This window comes from Notolepis coatsorum (assembly GCF_963971535.1).
Source record: "Notolepis coatsorum genome assembly, chromosome: 16".
NCBI classification, from domain to species: Eukaryota; Metazoa; Chordata; class Actinopteri; order Aulopiformes; family Paralepididae; genus Notolepis; species Notolepis coatsorum.
Window position 1 is genome coordinate 77071296 of NC_140180.1, and position 20784 is coordinate 77092079.

The following is a 20784-nucleotide window of genomic DNA, read 5'->3' on the forward strand; positions in this document are numbered from 1 at the left end:
AACGTGACATGTTTTAATGTGCTACAAAGCAGTCGCTCACAGATACATGCACATGTACACATAGACACATACATACATATACAAACATAAACACCCATGTTAAGCTTGGCGTTGGTCTGCCTCAGAGTCCTGCCGGGTGCAACAGACAGCATTGGCTTTGTGCTCCAAAGCTTGTGGCATCAAGGAGCAGTAACGGAGTCTGTGTGTGATGCACGATCATCTCCTTTACCCTGGGGAAACTCTAAAACACAGCACCACACAACAAAAATGACCGTTAGTGACTTAATGGACGCATCATTGAACAAGTCAATGTGAAATGGCTTTATCCGTGGACCGTATGTACAACCCCTGAGGCATGGCAGTAGATGTGAACTGTGCATCTCTGTTCTTCCTACGGTTCACTCATAACTGTCGTCAAAATTAGATTCGCTCTCTACGTTTATAGAAATCATGTTGTTTAATATTCCGACATATATACATTTTTTTTTTTATCTACTTTTTCTCCCATTTTCTATTTTTCTCCCATCCCAATTTCGTATCGTCCAATTCTACCCTCCCCTGTCTCGAACGCTGTTAGGCCATGCCTCCCACAAGCCGGCTGCAATGTGGACTAAGCCTTACATCACGTGTCCCCTCCGGTACTCGAGGAAGCAGCAGTCGCATCTTTTCACCTGCACAGCGCGATCTCTCAGCGTCGGGGGTCTGCGTTTGGAGGGCACGCCGCCCCCGTCGCTTCCTGATTCTGCTGCGCAGGCACACCAACCGACCTGTAGGAGTCGCTGTCCACAACGTCCGATCCCCACCCATTAGCTTCCCACCCCCTAATACTGCCAATTGTATTAGTATGAACGACCAGCCAAGCTGATAGCAATGCGGAGAGCTGGGCTCGAACCCAGCGTCTCCTGCATTGGTGGTGAGCGCCTTGCCCACTGCACCACCTAGCCGCCCACATATATATATTTTTTAATCTTAATAATAATAATACATTTTATTTATAAAGCGCTTTTCAAAAACCCAAAGACGCTGACAATGAGCAAAACAAATGAACAGAGAAATAAAGAACCACAGGGAATAAGCAACAGTATGAATGCGCAGGACATACGACCACGGGTGACAAGAAACAGATACAGAGTCCAGTAGGGGAACAGTCAGGGAAGTAAGGAAACTGAGGGGAGGGGGGGGCAGGAGAGGGAAAGAAAGTAGGGAAGGGGAAAGGGAGGTGGTAGGTTGGAGGAGGGTGGTTATGGGTAGGGAAGGTTGTATGCTTGGGAGAACAGGCAGGTTTTGAGTCGGGATTTAAAGGTGGAGAGTGAGGGAGAGTCTCGGACAGTCTGAGTTAATATGGTTGAAGGCATCTTGATGATTGATCCTTCCGTTTACCTCATTATTGTGGCCAGTGCCCAGGAAGTAGCAGTTGCCGTGGTTACGGACATGGATGTTATACACCTTTCCTTGGTTCAGCACCATCAGGGTGTAAGGCTGTTCAGATGAACCTGTGGAGCTGTCCCTGACCAAAAATGCCCCATCCTGAGACACATTAGACAGACAGATACACACACCGTTTTTCCACACAGTTCAAAGATAAATTCCTTTTAGGGCTGCTTGATTATGGCAAAAATCATAATCACGATTATTTTGATTGATATTGAACTCACGGTTATTACATTTTATAATAGATTACTATTAATTAGATTACTCATTTGATTTGGGGGGGGCGCACTGCTGTGAAGGAAGGGTGCACTGCATTTACAACACAAGACAAAATGAGAGCAACGTGGTATGTGGCACAATAATTGTTTTATCTCAATTATCCTGTTTTTATGATCATGGCAATGCAAAATGGCAATAGAAATTGAAACTTGATTAATGACCCAGCCCTACTTCCTGTACAGAAATATATTCAACTTTCCTGTGATTAGTAGAAAGAGGATTGTTGAATCTGTTTTCTCATAGATTTTGGACTATGGTGATGTGATTTATAGGCATGCTCTAAAACCACTCTTAAACCTCTGGACTCGGTCTATCATTCTGCCCTCAGATGTATTACTGGTGACAGGTATTATACCCACCACTGTGTCCTTCATGAAAAGGTTGGATGGCCTTCTCTGCTTGAAATGTGCAACCATCATTGGTATTTTTAAAGCCCTTATTGGTAGTAAGCTTTCCCCCTTAAATCACGGGGTGACAGTGGCTCGGTAGGTAGAGCAGTCGTCTGGTAATCCGGAGGTTCCCGGTTCCATTCCCGCTCCTCCCGTCTAGTGTGTAGAAGTGTCCTTGAGCAAGACCCTTAACCCCTAATTGCTGAGCCGGTTGGCACCTTGCATATATTGAAATATTGAAATTCTTTTATTGGGAAAACCACATTGAGATACAGTATCTCGTTTTCGAGAGGGTCCCACAAATGGTGAATGGGTAAAATGTGAGGAACAAATTGTAAAGCGCTTTGGATAAATGCAGCCATTTACCATTATCACAACACTGTTAGAATGGAATCTTGGAACCTATTTTACATGTTCAAATGGTTGGTTCCTCGAGTTTGCTCTGAACTAGGAAAAACTGCTTTTTCCTTTGATGCTTCCAACACCTGGAATGCCCTCCAACTGACTGAAGTGGGATGTTCTTGCTGCATTTAAAAATATGATCTCTGACCACTGTGTCAGCTTGTAACTTAGTAGATTTGTATGGTTTATTCTTATTTGTTTTGCCTATATGTATGAATACTGATTACTGTGTCTTTGTTTTGTAAGCTTGTCGTCGCTGTAAATGAGGCTCACGAGTTGAAAGGTGTGCAATGAAATTAAGTTGGCATATCAAGGTCATGTGTTTGCCTTTTATATGTCACACAAATGCTTAAATGCTGTGACATTTAATACAAAATGTGAATTCTCATGTGTTCGTTTACTACTCTTGACAGATGAAATGGGACGATATGAGAGTCAAGACGCCTGACTGACCTTGTTGACCTCTCTGAGAGCAGCTTCGGCCTCGCTCCTGGTTGCTTGTCCAGCGTACCACCTTTGATCCAGAGCCTGGACCACAATGGAATAGAACATGGTTCACCACGATGGAACAAACTCATACCGGTAGTAAGGAACAGGGAATTCTCAGTTTGAGCTAATTTTGCTGTTGTAGTGACAGGAATGTTTAGGGATATTTTGCTTTAGCAAAGACATAATAGTAGTAGTAATAATAATTACTTAATAATAAAAAAAAAAATTAAAAAGTCAGTGGCGGGTGTTGAATTCTCAACATGGATGGGTATGTCATTCAGTTTTCACTGGCTGTATTCACCGGTGAGACAGCACCATCTGCTGTCTGCCTCCCTCCAAGGACACAAATTGTTTTTATTCAAGAAAAGTTAACCACAATCCATCAGCCTATTGTCTTATGTGCTCAGTGAAGGGCGATGTGAATGACATTTTAACACGGTTTACCTTTGTTTGCTCTGACTGTGTATTGTGAGTCTTAGAGGCTTGAGACAGTGGAGGTCGTGGTTGAAGTGGTGGTGGAGGTGGTGGTTGAAGTGGTGGTGGTTGAGATCGTGTTGGAGGTCGTGGAGGGGTTGGAATGAATTGACCAGCTCTGTGAGGACGAAAAGAAGACGGCACGTCATTAGGGTGTCCCCACTTTTATAGAATAGAATAGAAATACTTTATTCATCCCGAGGGAAATTTGGCACTACAAATCGCTCACAGTAAACAGTACACATTTAGGTAGACAAAATAAAAGTCACAAATAAGAATAGAAATAAGCCTAAGAATAAAATACGGTCCGGGATATACATTTCCTATGTTATGTATATACATTCTAATATAAAATATACAGTAAGTGTACAGTAAAGTAAAATTGTACAATGTTGGTTTAAAAGTAAAAGTCCAGGAAGATGGTACTGTTACCAGTACCTATCAGGTACTGTTATACCGCCCTCCTCAGTAATTAAAAAATAACAATCTGTGTGTGTGTGTTTGGGAATGGGGGTGTATTGAGGTTATCTTACCTGTTTGACTGGTCAGGTGGCTTGGGGCCCTTCACTTGAGGGACTGTGTTGTTGTTGGGTGAGGGAGCAGAGCCAGAAATATTTTGAACAGAGATGAAAGGACTGCCCTCTCCTGGACATGGTGGGTAAGTGCACCATAGGATGATGGAAAATATTGTGTTTGGTTTGAAACAGCTATTGCAATGCAAAACTGTAGAAGTTTCAGAATCACACAGGCAGTTGCAGTTTTACAATCCAACCTATTGTCCTGAATATAACCTGCATAATCAATACGGCTGCTGTCTCATGACACATCAGGAGTCCCGATGTTAGCCATCGTCATACACCATTACTTGAAAGGTCTTTTAAGGTTCAAGAGTGTTTCATGATCCTAGGGCACATGAAACCGATTTAAAACCCATTGTAGAATAAAAAGAAATGTATGGTCATCAAAGTGAACATCTTGATCAATAAAGGAATATCTTATCATATCTTATCTGATTGTCTTTCTTTAAAGCTGCAAGAGCTTAAAGCTGCTGGTGCCTCTGGGAGTCTGTGGAAAACCTTGTGTTGCACGTGTATGGGCGATGCAGAGCTTGCTCTATTTCTGCTGGGTAGGTAAATTCACTCCTGCTAATTTCTCCAAAGTTGCCTACTGCAGCTTTAAGCCTTTTGGAGCTATGATGTTGACATGCGTTTGACAGTAATGATGTAATACCTACATACTTTTCTTTGGAGAGTTGTTCCTGGCTAGGGCAGATTGGCCAGGCTTGCTCCACCTGTCAATATGGGGCAGGGCTGGACCATACATGGCCGGGGCTGAGAGAGAGGCAGCATTTTTACATTCAATTCCACTCGTAATTATTGATTTAGACCTTATTGCATACTTTTGTCAATCAGCCATTTGATAAATAAGCAGTCAAAATATTCAGTATATCAAAATATTCCGCTTCATTATCACTAAGCTTGCTGATTGTGGGGTTATCACTCAAACGTACGTTGGACTGCTGCTTTAAGTGGTCTCCGAGGGGAGGAGTCACGTCTGGGTGGAGGAGGATGAGCGACCTGCCAGGACAGGAGTGGAAGTGGTGAAAAATGTATATATTATATATCTCATATTCAATTATAATAAAAATATTACCAATCAGTTAAATTGTAAAAATAAGAAGAGAGGTTGGGTATTTGGTTAGATTAAAAATAAAAAATTTAACCATCTGTGTGAAGATTGTTTTCCCTCGCAAGTTTCTACACAGTAAAGTAGCTGTCGAACATTTTCAATAATCAAGTAACGTAGACTCGCAGTGTTCTAAGCAGTACACATTTTATGGCAAATAAGATAAATGGACTGCTTATAGCACTTTTATCCAAAGCGCTTTATAACTTATGCCTCACATTCACCCATTCACACACCGATGGCGGAGGCCATTCAGGCTGCTGCCAATATCATTTGACTCAACTCAACTCACTCTGGAGAAGACCAGTGGTGCAGTCGTAATATGGGAACTGGTAACACGCCACGTGCATGCGCACAGAACTGATTTATACACACACACACACGCACGCACATGTGATCTGGTAACACTGCGTGTAACCGCGTGTGACCACAACTGCACCACTGGAGAAGACCGTAAGCTAATTTCCCATAATGTTGGTGTGTTCCTACAAAAGATGTAGTAAACTATAGGAAGGAAAAAAGACAGGAGAGAGAATATAGTATGAAGACTCACTTTGCGAAGTGTGGGGGCTGATGACTGACTACCAGGCCGCTGGGGAAGCCGAGGGGCCCATCCAGCAGGGGGAGGAGCACAACCTACACACACACACACACACAAGAAAATGAATCATAATGAATATGCCATGTTATTACATGAAGCACCTCACAGTCACAACCTAGCAATGTCACTCATTCAGTCACTCACTCACTCATGGTTAGCCACTTTGCCCCTCGTAGCTCAGGCACGTGTATATTACTGTGTAACTAAACCCCACAAATAAATCCATTGAGAGACTGCCATCTCATGGTTAAATGCATGCTATTGCAATCTACTATTGGCTGATTTGGTGCCAGGTAATGTCATCACACATCTAATTCACCTGGCACCAAGATAACAACAGCATGCATTTAACCTTTAGATTGCAGTCTCAATGGATCCGTTTGTGGGGTTTAGTTAAAGGGTCATTCCACTCTGGGTCTCTCTTGTATTTGTAGAAAGGTTGCTTTACTACAGAGTAAAATTAGCTCAGGGCCAGCTCTGTACATATCATCAGGTGGGAGATAAAACCCTAAACTACTGTGCATACTCCAGCTTCCTGCTTTACAAAGGACTGCACTGAGGTGGAAAAGGGGCAGGCATCGTTCATTGCCAGTCAAAGGTTGCCACTCCTATCAAATACACACAAGGAGGGGAGGGCTGTGCGTTTACTTGTGGTTTCTCCATTACCTGGCGGGAAAGAGTGGGAAACTGATCGAGAGAGAGAGAGAGAGAGACACGATCAAGGTATCAGGGAAATTCAAATGACCCGCTCATCATAGTTCTTCTCAATTCAGTTATGTGTCATTATGACATTCAACTCACCTACCAAATGAGCATCTTTCACTGCTGATGTTTCTGAGCAGAGATCGCTTTGGCCACATAGAGATAATTAATCAGTTGTGTCTCAATGTGGTACATTTGTTTAATGCGATGGAATTTCCCTTTAACATGATAAGTGGTTTGATGATTGGCTATGACACTTTTTGTACTTGTTATTCTTCATGAAGCATCATTATTATATTCTTGTACCTATATAACCACTGTTGTTATATTCTGGTACCTATATAACCACTGTTGTTATATTCTGGTACCTATATAACCACTGTTATTATATTGTACCAACAGTACAGTATATAACCACTGTTATTGTATTCTGGTACCTATATACCACTGTTATTATATTGTACCTACAGTGCTGTTGTATTCTGGTATCTATACCACTGTTATTATATTGTACCTACAGTACAGTATGTAACCGCTATATTCTGGTACCTATATAAGTTCTGTTCCCCAGGGGATTGGTCTGGGTGAGGGCTCTGGGGAGGTTCTCTGTGCCTGTGGAGGGAGGTTGCTCATAGTCATTGTCGCTGCCCTCATCACTCTCTCCTTGCCCAGCTTCAGGCTGCTGCAACAGGGCACAGATATAGTTGTCCTTCCCATCATCGTCTGCCTCCTCATAGACATTATCACGTTCACAGTCCTGAGCAGAACAACCCAGACAGATAACATTGGATAATAAAACATGTCCCAGAGTCAACAACAGATAATATGAACAATGGCAACAAACAATCACCATATAATGATAATAATGTATATACTGGTGCTTTCAAATCAAATTTGAACAGATTTTTATTTTTGAACACCTAACAAATAATAAGTAAGAGAACAAAACAAGAATAACCAATAAAATGAGCACTAAACATACAGCAAAAATATAAATGTGTATACCTCTTCCTATTCCTTTTCGGACATGTTAGGTCAATATTGTTTATTTATTTTTAACTATGTTGCTTTTTATTATTTTATTTGTAAACATTTGTATGTGTTTTTATTTTTCACATTCTAAATAAAGATTTAATTACATTTTATTCAAATTCAATAATGTCCAAAAAAGAGTAGGAAGAATAGCCTATACACTTATATGGTCCAACTCCTTTTCTATAACTTAATGATCACCTGAATGCAGTGGTTCTGCAGATCAACATGTTGTGGGCCCCCCTCGCCCCAACAAAATCTTCATGAAATGGGCCAAGTTTAAATATATTCAAATAACATTAATATCATGAGCCTTCAACTATAACACGCCTTAATGTTTATCATATATACTGTAACTTAAATATTATATAATTATATTCATATTTATTTATCAAACTGTAGTTTACAAGGAGCTTCACACAAGACATGAAAGATTCAAAATTAGACAAAAAATATACCATAAATCAAAACGGATCATCAACAAATAAGCACGCAATTTATTGAATTTCTTTCTTTCTTTTTTTTGGCGTCAAATGTTTGCCGGCACCAAATATTTACTCACTTGAAGAGAGTATCTTATATCGGTGTTCCTGTCATAATTTGTATTGATAAGATAAGATATTCCTTTATTGATCCCCCTTGGGGAAATTTGGGTGTCATAGCCGCATTGGGTGAGGGGAGGTACAAGTATGGGCAGGGTAATAGAAGAAAGACATAAATATAGGCAATAAAATATAATCTGAATATAAAAATATATGAGAATATAAACAGTGTAAACAATATAATTAACGGAATATAAAAATATGAGAAAAATACAAGGTACAGATGAGGGTCTGTATGCCCCATCGGTTATAATATACTGTATGTTACAATATAGGCAATAAAACAATTTAAACTGTGTTGTAATAGCAATGTTATAAATGTTGTAATGGAAAGTGAGTTGTAGAGTATAGTCACTATGACTTACGGATGAGTCACAAGCATCTCCCTCCTGTGTGAAATCTACAGGTAGGGACAGAAATGGGGAGAAATGCTGTCAGTGGTACAGTTATACTAGGGGTGGGGTGGGGGGTCGATACAGCAATATATCACAATATGTTGCATGCTGATATTATATCGATACAGTGATGCCATATTAAAAAAAATATATAATAATAATTTTGCTTGACAATCCCATTTTGCTCCAATAAGAATGATTGAGGTGAACAGAATGAACATTTTATCTTATTGCAGATGTTTACAAAGTTTGACAAAGACATAATTAGCAGTTGAAAAAAGGTTAATAAATTGCAATATATTGCGATATTACAATATTGTGACTAGCATTGTGATAATATTGTATTGTGGGATAATTCCCGCCTCTAGGTTATACGCCAGCTAAGTTTGCCTCACCTTGTTTTGGAAACTGTTGTGCTTTTGATCTGTGCAGGAGAACATGAAGAACATGAAAATAATATAGGTCAACATCTGCCCTGGCATAACGATTCTCCTCACTGACTGTTGAGTGACCATATTCACATGGCGGGCATTAGTGTCATGCTCAGGTTGGGAACAGGGTGGAAAAAGAAATCCCAACCTCATGACATAAGAGCAAAATGGCCGCTGTGTGAATATGGTCCACGGAGGGCACTTTTACCTCTGACCAACACCACTCTTCTCTCCACCTCTGTTGATCTCTCTCTGGATCTTGATGATGACTCTATAAAGATGCAAAAGTGAAATAGGCCTATTTAGAAGTTGGGAAAGGTGTGATGTGTTCATAATTACTCTCTTTCCCTTTCCAATCTCACTTTCTTTGTGTTGCCAAAGCATAGAAAAAAAGGAAATAAAGAAAATATCAAATATAAATTATGATAATATCATTGAAGATAATTCACAAATACTGTAAGCTCTATACTATAGTAATATGTAGATATATGTTGAACATATAGGATGCTTGTATCATTAGGGAAGTTAGGCTATACAGAATTTCAAAACATTTTAAGTTAAGCTATATTCTTATATATGGAACAGGATCAAACTGTCAACTACAGTATGTGCCCCAAGAACACTACGATCATCTACTGCTGGTATATTGACGGTTCCCAGCAACATAAAATAAAGTCTGCATTTGCTAATTATGCACCAAAGCTATGGAACACTTTACCTGTGGACATTTGGGAGGCTAGCTCACCTGTGCAAAAGTAAGCTAAAAAAAAGTAAGCTAAATCTCTTTGGGCTGCAATTCTTTTATGAAAGGTGCATTATTATTATTATATTTTAACATAATATTTATGAAATTATGATGTACATTTTCACATATAGTACACATGTAACATTAAAGTAAACAAAAGTACCATAGTAGATATATGAAAAATATTTGTATTTTATTTATTTTTGTCTCGTATTACTTTATTCTCTATCCGTCTCTCTCTCTCTCTCTCTCTCTCTCTCTCTCTCTCTCTCTCTCTCTCTCTCTCTCTCTCTCTCTCTCTCTCTCTCTCTCTCTCTCTCTCTTGATTGATTGATTGATTGAAAACTTTATTAACAGATTGCAGAATGGGTACCGTACAGTACAGTACAGCTCAATACACACAATTGTTAAGGGGATGCAGACCAGAGAAAGACTTTCGTCTAGTTTACATCAGGGTCCCCCATTTTCAATTCATCAGTACATATATGACATACATGACATACAGATAGACAGTACTGCTACATCTATACATTTATGACATACCAGATTTGCAAATACAGTACTGTTTGTGATACAAAAAGAGTCCAGAAAAGAGAGTATTGTAGTGCCGGAGGAAAGAGGAATAAACGGAGGTAACGTAATGCTTGTTTAATGTACAAAGCCACGTCAGTAAACAAGAACACAAGAGCACATGAATCGCTAGCACAGTAATGAATGAATAACAGCGAGTGCAACCGCAATAGACAGGGCCGCCTCAGGGGGTGTGCGAGCAGTGCGGTCGCACAGGGCCTTGCGGGAAGGGGGGCCTTGCACAAAAAAAAATTAAAAAGAAAAATTCTTTATTTATTATTATTATTATTATTGTTTTTTTTTTGTTTTTTTTGCGAGGCCCCCCTTCCCGCGAGGCCCTTTTTCATCACAGACCTAAAATCTAGTTTTGCTTATATGCTTATATATTTCACATTAGACACGTTCCTGGCTCTGAGGCTCTGCAGGCAGCAGAATTGGTTTCAATGAGGGGAGAGGTTACAGCCAGGAGCATCTGTTGAGTTCATTGTGTGTGTCTGTGTGCGTGCCGGGGGGGGGGGGAGGGGCGTGAACCGACTCATTGCCAGACGTGAGCGATTCGACTCACGCTCACGGCAATGAATCGGCTCTTATGAACGCGTCGCTCATGACCGACCCATCACTAGCGTCTGACTATTTCGCGCGTGCAGCATTGGAGCTTATGCCAGCCAAAATGAAGAGGACATTGTTCGGCAGATGGACTGAAGATGAAAGTTGTTGCATGTTAGACAGTTCAGTCAGGCTAACCATCCCGGCTAAAGACAGGGACAGCTAGTTAGCTTTAGCTACGTTATAATATTAAGTGTGGTTCAGTCGGGATATAGCCATGATGATGTCGGCTAGTAGCTAGCTAGCGTTAGCTAACCTAGAGACAGCGCGTGCAGCCAAGATGAAGAGGATGGTCGTTCGGCAGATGAACTTCGTCAACTCCACGCGGTTGTCTCCATCCTCTTGGACGTTTGGTGAGTTTTTAATGCACTATTCTATTCCCGCCGTGGATCTCTCTCTCTCTCTCTCTCTCTCTGGAGCCAAACTGGCCGACTAGCTGTTGTAGTACTAGTAGCTAACGGTGTGTGGCCTGGTGTCAGCACCTGTATTGCTTTTCTCATGTTGTACAGTTTTTCAGTGGTAGCCGCATAGCTTGCTTCTGCGTTAGCTAATGGTTAGCGATAGCCGGGTTGAGCTAACTGTTAGCCAGTTAGCTGTTTAGCTACGACGTTAGCTGCCGGCTGCGCACGTTAGTTTGATGCTATCAGTTAGCCTAGAGTTAGCTGTTAGCTTGTGCTACGACCATTGACATTAGCCGTGAGAATAGCAGGGGGTACTGGCACTCTGACTACGACATCATCTTTGACAGAAGATGTAGTCGGGCCTGCACCATGACAAGGCTCCGGCCATAGCTTCTTTTTGTCCCGCCAGCGAGAGGCCTTTCGTCAACGTGGAGACCTGTGTTGCGGCCTTTCGCCCTGCGTTCCTTGGTGCAGGTAAGATGAATGAAAATGTAATGACATTACCCCACTCTTCCTTCCTTCCCCTCCCGAATGTTTTGTTAATAACGATGTTTTTTTCCAGGCAAAACATATGTTACTTCACAACATTTGGAGATACGACATGTGCTGTGTGTGAATTGTCTTGGTCGTTTGTGTAGCTTGGGTAGCGTTGGGCCGTTGGCCAAAGCTGTGTGTGGCCTGGTGTCAGTACCTGGCTAGCCTATTTAGCTGATGTCGGCCATTGGCTCCTTGCTGCTTTGTTTTCTCTGGTATAGACCCTCTTCTCTTTGGATTTAAGTGTTGATATTTGTCCTTTTGGATCTATGTATATTCATGTTGCCTTTGTGAAGTTATCTTTTCCTTCTGTTTTGTTCTTCCATTAAAAGTTGAATATCTTTGCTTATCTCTCTCATACATGCTCTCTCTCTAACACACACACACACACACGACAAACACACATGCTCTCTCTCTCTCTCTCTCTCTCTCTCTCTCTCTTTCTAACACACACAGTCTGCCTATGGCGGCCTTTCTCGATGGCTAGGCTGTGCTCGCTGAGTCTGTACCTAGTCAAGGATCTTCAGTCACAGTGCTCAGGTATTCTGCCACTGTGTACTCTCTGTTTAGGGCCAAATAGCATTTCAATTTCTTTCCAATGTGTCTCTCTCTCTCTCTCTCTCTCTCTCTCTCTCTCTCTCTCTCTCTCTGTACACTGTATATTGACTGTAGAACGGGAGCTCTCTCTCGCTCTCTCTCTTGCTATATGTTGACTGTATCATGCCCAGCCTCGGGCAGCGCTATTATTTAAGAATATGTTGACTGTATGAAGAAGAAAAAAAATTATATATATATATTTTAATTTTTTTTAACCTTTTGGGGGGGGGGGGGGGGGCCTCGCGTTTAAATCTCGCACAGGGCCTCACATTTCTCCCAGGCGGCCCTGGCAATAGATGTCCGCTCTGGCCGCGGCGCCAGATCATTCGTTCCCTCCCACTACACAACACAGTCAGAGGAGAACATGAACCAATACTGTAGTCACTACACCAGCCCCCCCAGTGTTCACCTCAATATATGAAATCCTCACGGTGAGGAGGGCGTATGGCCCGGCCCCTACGACTGTAGGTAAAGTCAGGAGGTGCGGGAGGGGGTGTGACAGCGTCCGTCACATCCTCCTGCCGAGCAGGATGGGGGTCAGTGACCAGACGCTCACGAGCGGCGGGGGGTCTGAGGGCCAAGTCCAGGGGCAGTTCAAGGTCCAAGTGTGCCGGCTTGAGGCGATCCACGGACACACACTCAGGCCTACCCCCCACGTCGACCACAAAGTTCTTGGCCCTGGCCTCGATGACGCGGAAGGGTCCGTCGTAAGGAGGACGTAGCGGAGTCCTGTGGCCATCGTGATGGATGAACACGAACCTCGCCGAGTGCAGCTCCGGGGGCAGCCTCGACGTAGGGACCCCATGCTGCATAGTCGGGACCGGGACGAAAGACCTGGCGCTGTCCAGCAGCGAGGCACGCTGAGCAGCGGCAGACCAGGGCTCTGTCGACCTGGGAATAAAGTCACCGGGGACCCGTAGCGGCTGTCCAAAAACCAGCTCGGCCGTCCTGAGCCCCAGCATGACCCACGGGAGCTTGTCCAGCCAGTCGCCGTCCGTGAGGCTGGCTCGAAGGGCGGCCTTCATGGAGCGATGAAAATGCTTGCAGAGCCCATTTGCCTGCGGATGGTAGGCGGTCGTACGGTGGAGCTTGACCCCCAGACTCTCCGCCACCGCCGCCCACAGTTCCGAAGTGAACTGTGAGCCACGGTCAGAGGAGAGATCAGCCGGGGTGCCGTAGTGGGAGACCCACACCGCGATGAACGCCCGGGCCAGGTCGGGAGCCGTCGTTGAGGAGAGCGGGACCGCCTCCGGCCAGTGAGTCATCCTGTCCACCATGGTGAAATGGTAGTTGTATCCGTGCGAGGGGGGCAGCGGTCCTACCAGGTCCACGTTGACATGGTCGAACCTCCGCTCGGGCACGGAGAACTGTTCCAGGGGGGCCTTGATGTGCCGATGCACCTTGGCGCGCTGGCAGGCGGTGCACGTGTCGACCTAGGCTCTCACATCCCTCTTGAGCCCTTGCCACACAAACTTCTCTGACACCAGTCGCGAGGACGGCTTCCTGCCAGGGTGAGACAAGCCGTGAATGGCCTCGAAGGCAGGGCGTCTCCAGTTGGCAGGGACTACCGGCCGCGGCTGACCCATGGAGACGTCGCACAAGAACGTAACCCCCGCGTCACCGAACACTACCTCCTCCAGGCGCAGTCCAGTGTCCGACGACTTGAGCGCTTGGACGGCAGGATCGGCGGCCTGGTCCGCAGCCATGCTGACGTAGTCCAAACCCAGCTGCACCGCACCGACCACCGCCCTGGAGAGACAATCTGCCACCTGGTTGGACTTCCCAGCAACGTGCTGGATGTCCGTGGTGAACTCAGACACGTAGGCGAGCTGGCGCTGCTGGCGGTCGGACCACGGCTCTGCCGCCTTGGACATGGCGTGCGTGAGCGGCTTATGGTCCACGTAGGCCGTAAACTTGCGTCCCTCCAGCAAGAAATGGAAGTGCCTGACAGCAAGCCACAGCCAGAGGAGCTCCCTGTTGAACGTGCTGTACCTCTGTTCCCTGGGCGACAGCTGGCGGCTGAAGAAGGCCGCCCCTCGTCCCCAACCCACTGCTCGTACACCGCTCCCACAGCAAAGTCAGAGGCGTCCGTGGTGAGAGCGGTGGGCGGAGAGGGCGAGGGGTGGGCCAACATGGCCGCGCGGGCCAGGGCCTCCTTGGTGTCTTGAAAAGCCTTGACCCGCTCCGCCATCCAGTCCACCGGCTGCTTCAGCGTCTTGCCCTTCTGGGCGTCGTACAGAGGCCGCAGGATGTGAGCGATGTGGCGGAGGAAGCGATAATAAAAGGTCACCATCCCGATGAACCCCTTGAGCTCGCTGACTGTGCGGGGACGCGGAAATGCGGCGACCGCTTCCACCTTCGAGGGGAGGGGGGTCACCCCCTCTGCGGAGACCCGGTGCCCGAGGAAGTTGATGGCGCCCCGCCCGAACTCACACTTCGCCGGGTTGACGATCAGCCCATGCTGGCTGAGCCATGAGAACAGGGTTCAGAGGTGGAACAGGTGCTCCTCCTCTGTGGTGCTCGCTACGAGGATGTCGTCCAAGTAGACGAAGAGGAATGGCAGGTCCCGGAGCACCGAGTGCATGAGGCGTTGGAAGGTCTGCGCCGCGTTCTTCAGGCCGAACGGCATTCTCAGGAACTCGAAAAGCCCAAAGGGCGTGACGACGGCCGTCTTGGGGACGTCCTCGGGGTGCACCGGTACCTGATGGTACCCCCGTACCAGGTCCACTTTTGAGAAGAAGCGATTGCCTGCCAGGTTCACCGCAAAGTCCTGGACATGCGGGACCGGATAGCGGTCAGGCTTGGACGTGCCGTTGAGGCGGCCGTAGTCCCCACATGGGCGCCACCCACAGTCTGACTTAGGGACGATGTGCAGGGGAGACGCCCAGGGGCTGTTTGAGCGCCGAACGATGCCCACCTGCTCCATGTGCGCAAACTCCGCCCTGGCGACGGCCAGCTTCTCCTGGTTGAGGCGTCTGGCCCTGCCGTAGAGGGGAGGCCCACTGGTCTCAATGTGGTGCTCCACCCCGTGTTTCACCGTGGGCGCGGCAAAAGTGGGCTTGCCCAGGTCGGGGAACTCAGCGAGTAGCCGAAGGTACTGGTCACTTTCGGCGAGTGTATTGGACCACCCGCCGTAAACGGCCTCCCCCTGCGTACATGCAAAGGAAGCGAAAGTCTGTGAGTTGACCAGGCGCTTGTTCCCCACGTCCACTAGCAGGTTGTGGAGGGGGAATGTGACAGCCACAACGACAAAATCCCACGAAAAACATTGTCCTCTGAAGCACACGTCCACCGCCCTTGTGCCGTAAGAGTGGATGGGCGTGCCGTCCATACCCGCCAACTGCGGACCGCGCTCCTACCTTGCCACATCCGACCTCTCTGCCGGAATGATGCTCCACTGGGCACCCGTGTCGCAAAGGAAACTGCGACCAGAGGCGGTGTCTCGGATGAAGAGCAGCCTGTTGGTGACGCCAGCGCTCAGGGCCACTACTGAGCGCCGGCCCCGCCGTTTCCCGTAGGTCCGAAGGTGCAGGGCGAGCGGCACCGTCTGGCCTTGGCGCCAAACGTGGCATGGAAGAAACAATGGCCCGCTGCGTTACCGTGCTGGCCAGAAGGTCTGGCGTCCTCCCTCGCTCTCCTGCGATGGTCCGGTGGCAGGGCGGTCGCGGGAGCGAGCAGGTCAGTGGACCGCTGAGGCATGACCAAAACAAAACGGTCCGCCTCCCTGGCCAGGGCGCGGGGGGCCACGATGTCGGTGTTGGCCAGTGCCATCCTCACTTGTGCCGGCAGCGTGCGCATGAACAGCTCCGTAAAGAGGATCATGGGGTCTTCGGTCCCCAGCAAATTCAGCATCCTCTCCATGCGCGCAGAAGGTCTCTCGTCTCCCAATTCCGCCATAGCAAATAGGCGGCGCACCCTCTCTGCAGCGGACAGTTCAAAAGTATCTAGCAGTAGGGTCTTGAGGCGCTCATATTTGTTTGTCGCCGGGGGATCAGACAAAAAACCTACCACTCGAGCTGCGGTGGAGCTGCCCAACACTGCCACCGTGTGGTTGTACCGGTCGTCGTCGTCATCCATGTTGCTCTTGTTGAAGTTCGCCTCCACAATAGCAAACCATGCAGCCGGAGTCGACTCCCAGAACTCAGGTAGCCTGAGCGTGGGCGCGCACGCACCATGCGCTTCCCTGACGGGGGATGGTGATGGCTGCCGATGGCCTGAACGTCTCCCTCGTCCGGACATTTTGAAAGAATGTTCGTTCGCTGATTATTGTACACAATTCGCCGTGACAAAAATCTGCGTCGGGGTCACCAGTGTAGTGCCGGAGGAAAGAGGAATAAACTGAGGTAACGTAATGCTTGTTTAATGTACAAAGCCACGTCAGTAAACAAGAACACAAGAGCACATGAATCGCTAGCACAGTAATGAATGAATAACAGCGAGTGCAACCGCAATAGATGTCCCCTCTGGCCGCGGCGCCAGATCATTCGTTCCCTCCCACTACACAACACAGTCAGAGGAGAACACGAACCAATACTGTAGTCACTACACCATATACATTTGACGTAAAAACTGTACATTGGGGGAGGTTGGGTAGGTGGGGTGGGGTTGGGTGGGTGGGGGGCTGTCTCTCTCTCGCTCCTCTCTCTCTCTCTCTCTCTCCTCTCCCCAGTTGTCATTCTCTCAGTTGTGGTTACAACTCCCTTCTTTTTCTAGAGTTGTAGAGTCTGTATGCACTCTACTCAGTGTTCTGATGCCCATAATCATGATGACCTTTCATGGTGTGTCACGCGTCATCTGCCAAATGTCAAATTGGAACTCTGTTTTGTACATGGCTGCATAGGGTATGGCCGTGTCCCAATTATTTTGTGGGTTGAGGAGTAGTGATTGATTGAAAACTTTATTAACAGATTGCAGAATGGGTACAATACAGTACGGCTCAATACAAAACAAACTGCTAAGAGGATGCAGACCAGAAAAAGACTTTCGTCTTGTTTACATCGGGGTCCCCCATTTTCAATTCATCATGACATTTATGACACACGACAAACAGATATACAGAACTGTGTAGTAAAAAGAGATCATAAGAAATATATACATCCGAAGGGGAAGAAACTGTACATTGGGGGGGGGGGGGGGGGGGGATTTGGACATTTACGGGGGCCAGTTTCTAATTGCAGCCACCCGTAGGTGCTCTTTGAGAGTGGTTTTGAAGGAGGGTAGGGATTCACATTCCTCATTGTTTTGGGTAGGGCGTTCCACATTATTGTTGCATAATTGCGAACCGTATTTAGTCCCTTGTTTGAGACGAATCTGGGTTGAACATGATTTGTGGAACTCCCTCTGGTGTTGTGGGCGTGGAATTCACTGACCTTTGGGAAGTATTTCGACATGTACATGGGTATCCCAGTGGTCATGTATAGCCCTCCAACTGGCCCTCCAAACGAGTAAAAGGAAGAATGTAAAGGACTTAGGTTTATGTAGTGATATTTTATATATATATTTATATATATATATTGTCCATTTGGTACATATCATTTGTTTTTTTGCAGAACTTGGTATAACACCTTTCCCTGGAAATATGCTGAATCGTGTCACATGTCACTTCTTTTTTTATCTCACTTTTCTCCAGATGCACTCCGTTCCAAAGATTATTACAACTATTTCCACTTCTCCAAATCAAGAAAATAAATTATGGTTTTAGGTTTCTTTTTAATTCAAAGAACCGGTGGTGTTTCGTAACTCACAGGTGTTGCGGAGATATTGAGAAAAAATTACAAAATGTGTGGCTTTTTCTCTCCTTTCTCTCCAGACCCACACCGTTCCCAAAACCATTTCAGTTCAAATAAAAAAATATTATTGTAGGCACACATTTAACGTAATCACAAAATACCCTGTAAATAAAGTGCTTATGTTTCGGCCCTGCAAAAACCAAATAAGCTGTAGCTCTGTTCTGAAGTGCCACTACCCAGTTGAGGGCACTCCAAAACTAGGGGCAGGGCCAAGGGAAGATAATTGGGATTGGGCCTCAATCTATATTTTTGGTTTCAGTTTGTCATCATCATTTATTTATTCGTACATGGAATTACCACAGTCCAACAGTACATATTCATATAATTCACCAAATACCATGGCCGAAAGGAACAGGAAGAAGAAAAAAATATTATATATACCTGCCCCTACCCACACACAACACACCGATAGACTTATTGTGTAAAACCAATAATTTGAATCACACTCACGGAACATGAAGGATGGGGAACTTTTGAAGCTCACTCTCTGTCATATGCTGGATGGTGCAGAGACGAAAATGAACGGAGAACATGGAAAGAAAATTAGAATATGAATAATAGACAGATTATTAATAAATAAGTGAAAGAAGCCCACTGTAGGCTATATGCTTGCACACACACTTACCAAGAACTGTGCTCCATTGATGCTGGCCTTCATCACTGCTTTGTCACAGCCTGACAGCTTTAGCTGAAAATAATGTGAAACGTCATAATCTGCAAATAAACTCACAGATGGACATGAATTTTCACCCTGCTATTTTCAAAGTAATTAACTATTGAATAGCAGGGTTGTGTAGTTATATAGTTTTGGTACCGGCAGAGGACGTACCCAGATTATCATCAAAAGTGGAAATACCCTAGATAGAAAAGTACTCTGCTAAAAGTAAAAGTCTTCCATTTCATTATACATAAGTAAAAGTACTAAACTACTTGATATTGAATATACATGAGTATCGTGTAGATTTTGGGACAAAGAAACATTCCATTTCTGATGCAATAACATTTATAGTTTTAGCTAAAAGGGTTGGTGGGCCAGGCTTCCCCTCTACGTTGGCTGGCACAAAGAAGAAAAAAACATTTTAACTGTACCTTTGTATACATTTGAATGTATTATATGCAAAACCCTTTTGTTAAAAGTAACTAGTACTTGAAGGTATAGATAAATATTGTCGAGTAAAAAGTAGGATGTTTGCTTTGAAATGTGGTAGGGTGAATGTATCCCCTCAAATCGAAATAATACAAATACCTCAACATTCTACTAAAGTACAGTACTGGGGGGGGGGGGGGTGACTTGATTATTCCCCCTACCCTGTGATTAAGTAAGTAGTACTAGTAATAATCACATAACTATCTACTGACAAGGAAATATGTTAATCTTTCTGAAATTGTACCTAACCCAGGCCAAGATACACCTCCCACATACATTAAAGAACCCCCACCTGTCAATCACCTACCACCTTCAACAACAAAGCAAATCTTGCATAAGCACTCACCACCTATTGGCACAAAGGACAGCTTAACATCACATTTTGTGTTTATTTTTTTATCTGATTTCCACTTCTAAGAGTCATAATTTGTGGAAAGGGCTACAAAATCAAATGTTAGATGACAACATGGCAGACATGAGATGTAAGATGGGTAGAAACTTGATTGACTCTTCTCTGAAGCATGTTTTACTCATCGAAATAGGCTACTTTGAATGACAACATACACTTGACGCCTCCATAGTGCTCACTGTTCTTTTGAAGAGTCAGAAAGATTAATTAAATTAGTTAATTAATTAATTACGCCATTAACTATAACAATTGTTCAACATTGAAATATGTTAGTGTAAACTCAGCCATAATTCTCACACACTCACCCTCCTCATATAGTCAGCTAGACTATGGACACTCCATCCCATGACTTCTATCTTCATAGGACCACTGGCAAAACTCATCTTCTGCCTTCAGTATCACATCCAACAGGAAAGGAAGGGTTTACCTGATGGCAGCAACCTATATGGACGCAGTACGTTTACAAATGCATTGCATTCCTCGACACATCTGACTTATAGTAGATGCTATCTGTCTCAACTTCTCACTCCCTGCCTTTCCTGTGACATTCTGTCAAAAGAGGAAGTCTCCATGGCCACACAAGACTACTTCTTCTTTCGGCTGCTCCAATTAGGGGTCGCAGCAGACGACAATCTGAGCACCGGATGCCCTTCCTGATGCAACCCGCATGCTTCTGGTGTGGGAGGAAACCACAAGCTTTAACTTTGGATCAACTGGGCCTTCCTAAGAGGTGGAAGCGTATTTATTACATGCAGTGAGATCTGAATAAACCAATCTTGTTTTCTTATCTTATTTCTTGCAACATTGCCTGTGTCGTAGAAGGAGAAAGGAGAGAGAGTTGTACTCATTTATTGTGGTGCACAGTTACTCCTCTCTTTTGCATACTATGCACTGTGAATGAATGAATGAATGAATGAATGAATGAATGAATGAATGAATGAATGAAAACTTTATTTAACAGATTGCAGAATGGGTACAATACAGTACGGCTCAATACACACAATTGTTAAGGGGATGCAGACCTGAGAAAGACGTTAGTCTTGTTTCCATCAGGGTCCCCCATTTTCAATTCA

At 45.1% G+C, this 20784-nt stretch overlaps 1 protein-coding gene across 1 annotated transcript; it reads right to left on the minus strand.

The window, feature by feature from the left end:
* Positions 1–121: 121 nt before the first annotated feature.
* Positions 122–20025, minus strand: lcp2b (lymphocyte cytosolic protein 2b; the record flags this gene model as incomplete). The annotated part of the gene is made up of 14 exons (XM_084332096.1): positions 122–241; positions 1381–1527; positions 2955–3029; positions 3435–3582; positions 3998–4109; positions 4703–4795; positions 4975–5041; positions 5704–5786; positions 7003–7180; positions 8453–8487; positions 9129–9184; positions 18606–18652; positions 18781–18843; positions 20017–20025. 14 exons carry the CDS (start codon positions 20023–20025, stop codon positions 122–124), a joined length of 1233 nt encoding a protein of 410 aa, XP_084188222.1.
* Between the last annotated feature and the right edge of the window lie 759 nt (positions 20026–20784).